This window comes from Genypterus blacodes, unplaced genomic scaffold, assembly GCF_046128005.1.
Source record: "Genypterus blacodes isolate CSIRO-AG114 ecotype Tasmania unplaced genomic scaffold, CSIRO-AGI_Gbla_v1 ptg000350l_1, whole genome shotgun sequence".
NCBI classification, from domain to species: Eukaryota; Metazoa; Chordata; class Actinopteri; order Ophidiiformes; family Ophidiidae; genus Genypterus; species Genypterus blacodes.
Window position 1 is genome coordinate 72,501 of NW_027467134.1, and position 2,500 is coordinate 75,000.

Sequence of the window (2,500 nt, forward strand, 5' to 3'; positions counted from 1 at the left end):
CGTCTAAACACGGAGGTGATTTCCTGTGTGTGTGTGTGTGTGTGTGAGGAGGCAGGACTTCTTCCTCCCTCTGCAGCCTCATATACATTGAGGCGTCTGTGTGTTCTGCTGCTCTCCACCCACTGCAGCCATGAATCACAGCTCCACGCCTGCAGCTCTGCAATTATCCCACTGAGCTGCTCTGTGTGCCTCTGTTCTCACACACACACACACTCACACACACACACACACACACACACCTGAGCAGACAACAGGACACATCAGGTCACAGCCGCTCTACAGCAGAGGAGCGAGGGACAGGAGGCCGGCAGAAGAATATCTCTCTCTGTTTAAGAGCCATGTTTCTTCGACAAACAGGCTGATTAGAGCTGTAAAGATTGATTAGGCTGAGCTGAGCTGAGCCTGAGTCCTGCTGGCTCTTAGTCAGAGCGTAAATATAGAAGCCTGCTCCTGCTGCTGCTGCCCACTCGCTCCTCCATACGTCCCAGCAGGACCAGCTTTATGTTGAGACGACCGACGCTGCTTCAGAGGACAACTCTGAGCAGGAAGCTTACAAAGCAGAAAAGGCTTCTTTCTTTAAATGATCTGAACGGGACGAGGACCAGGACCAGGACCAGGACGAGGACGAGGACCAGGACCAGGACCAGGACCAGGACCAGGACCAGGACCAGGACCAGGACCAGGACCAGGACCAGGACCAGGACCAGGACAGAAGTAACATGCGTATGAAACATGGAAGATCATGAGAAGGTTCCATGATCCTGTCCCCATGTTTCTCTGCTGCTCTAAATATAAAACACTCCTGAGCCTCCACACTCATAAACAAACCAAACAGCTGTTCAGGCGTCACTCACAGGTGCTGCTTCTCTCTGGAGAACGGGTGAGACAGGGATTTGACGCTTTGCGGCCGGTTGGCGTCCACTTTAGGGTGCAGAGGAGCCGTGACCTTATGGATGAACAGGCGGATCTTCTCCACCAGGTTGCTGCCTTGTTTCACGTCGTAAACCTGCAGAGGAGGAGGAGGAGGAAGATTCTTCACTGGAACGCAGACCTCAGGTCAACATGAGGGTGAAAGGGGGGACGGGTGATGGATGAGAGGATGAGGAGAGAAAGTGAGAAGTGAGAGGAGGATGGGGTGATCAGGTGATCAGGTGATCAGGTGATCAGGTCTCTGTAGGCTGGATAAGTTAAGTTAACGTCTGGACTCCACCTGGGGTTTTCATGCATTATATACAAATTAAATTAGATAAAAAAAAAAAAAAAAAAAAAAAAAAATTTCCTCCTCCCCAGTGTTTCTTCCTCAGCGTCTCCTCTTCTTCACGTTTACCTTCTTGGTGGGCATCTTGAGCTTCATGAACTCGGCCTCTCGACACAGAACGTTCCAGGGAGCGTGGACCTTCAGGAAGCCAACACCCGGGATATTACACTGAAAGATGGAAAAGATAAATCAGATTTCAATCAAAAGAGGAGTGAAGACGTGTGAGACATATGTGTGTGTGTGTGTACATGTGTGTGTGTGTACATGTGTGTGTGTGTGTACATGTGTGTGTGTGCGTGTACATATGTGTGAAGTTACAGAGCAGCATGTAGCTCTGCCAGATGTTTGGAGCAGAGCATCACTCCACTGCTCTTCCTGTTCCTGTGAGCTCTGTGTGAACAACACGTCAGAGCGACACACACTGCTGCCTCCTCTGCCTCCTCTTCCTCCTCTGCCTCCTCTGCCTCCTCTTCCTCCACCTGTTCACATCTGTCCTGCTGCACTTCCTGCCAGCCTCTTATGTAAAAGCACTCAGCCGCTCCAGACTCACTCTACATCCTGCAGCTCAGACGCTCTACCAGCCACTCGCTGCTCTGGATTACAGAGCAGCAAAGAGGCTCAGCAGGAGCTTGTCCATGTTCCTGAACTCATCTACTGTAACATGTAAACACCCAGGGTCCATCTATAAGATCAGGTGACCCATCAGCCTCTCTGCTCTTCCTCTCTCCTCTTCCTCTCTCCTCTTCTCCTGAGGCCTCATCAGAGCGCCGGCCCCCTCACTCGCTCTGCTCTGTTATTACTCACATCATCAACCACTCACACAGTGGAGGCAAACTGCAGCCTCCATAGACTCCAGCCAGCCAGTCAGTCAGTCAGTCAGTCAGTCAGTCAGTCAGTCAGTCAGTCAGTCAGTCAGTCAGTCAGTCAGTCAGTCAGTCAGTCAGTCACAGAGTCCCACACACTTCAGCTCAAACAATCAAGCTTCAGACTGCAGCACTCAGAAGAACAGAAGGTCCTGAAGGCATCTGTCTCTGTCTGTCTACACTAAAGTGACAGCAGAAGAAGAATAATATGCTGGACTGTCCCTCAGTGGAGACAGAGCGTCCGTGTGTCCTGCATCATCATCATCATCATCATCATCATCATCATCATCAGTCAGACCCAGGACAGGCAGGTGAGACCAGATGAAGCACAATAGGACTCAGAGGACAGCGTCCCCTTAATGTCCCCATCAGTCACATG

At 51.0% G+C, this 2,500-nt stretch overlaps 1 protein-coding gene across 2 annotated transcripts in view; it reads right to left on the reverse strand.

Moving 5' to 3' along the window:
- Positions 1-2,500, reverse strand: part of ano1a (anoctamin 1, calcium activated chloride channel a) — a 31,119-nt gene that overhangs the window by 16,129 nt on the left and 12,490 nt on the right. For both annotated transcript variants that reach the window (XM_076138189.1, XM_076138188.1), the window contains exons 4-5: positions 1,328-1,426; positions 855-1,006 (exon numbers count right to left, since the gene is read on the reverse strand). In XM_076138189.1, the coding sequence (XP_075994304.1) occupies positions 855-1,006; positions 1,328-1,426 (251 nt within the window). The remainder of the gene's footprint in view (positions 1-854; positions 1,007-1,327; positions 1,427-2,500) is intronic.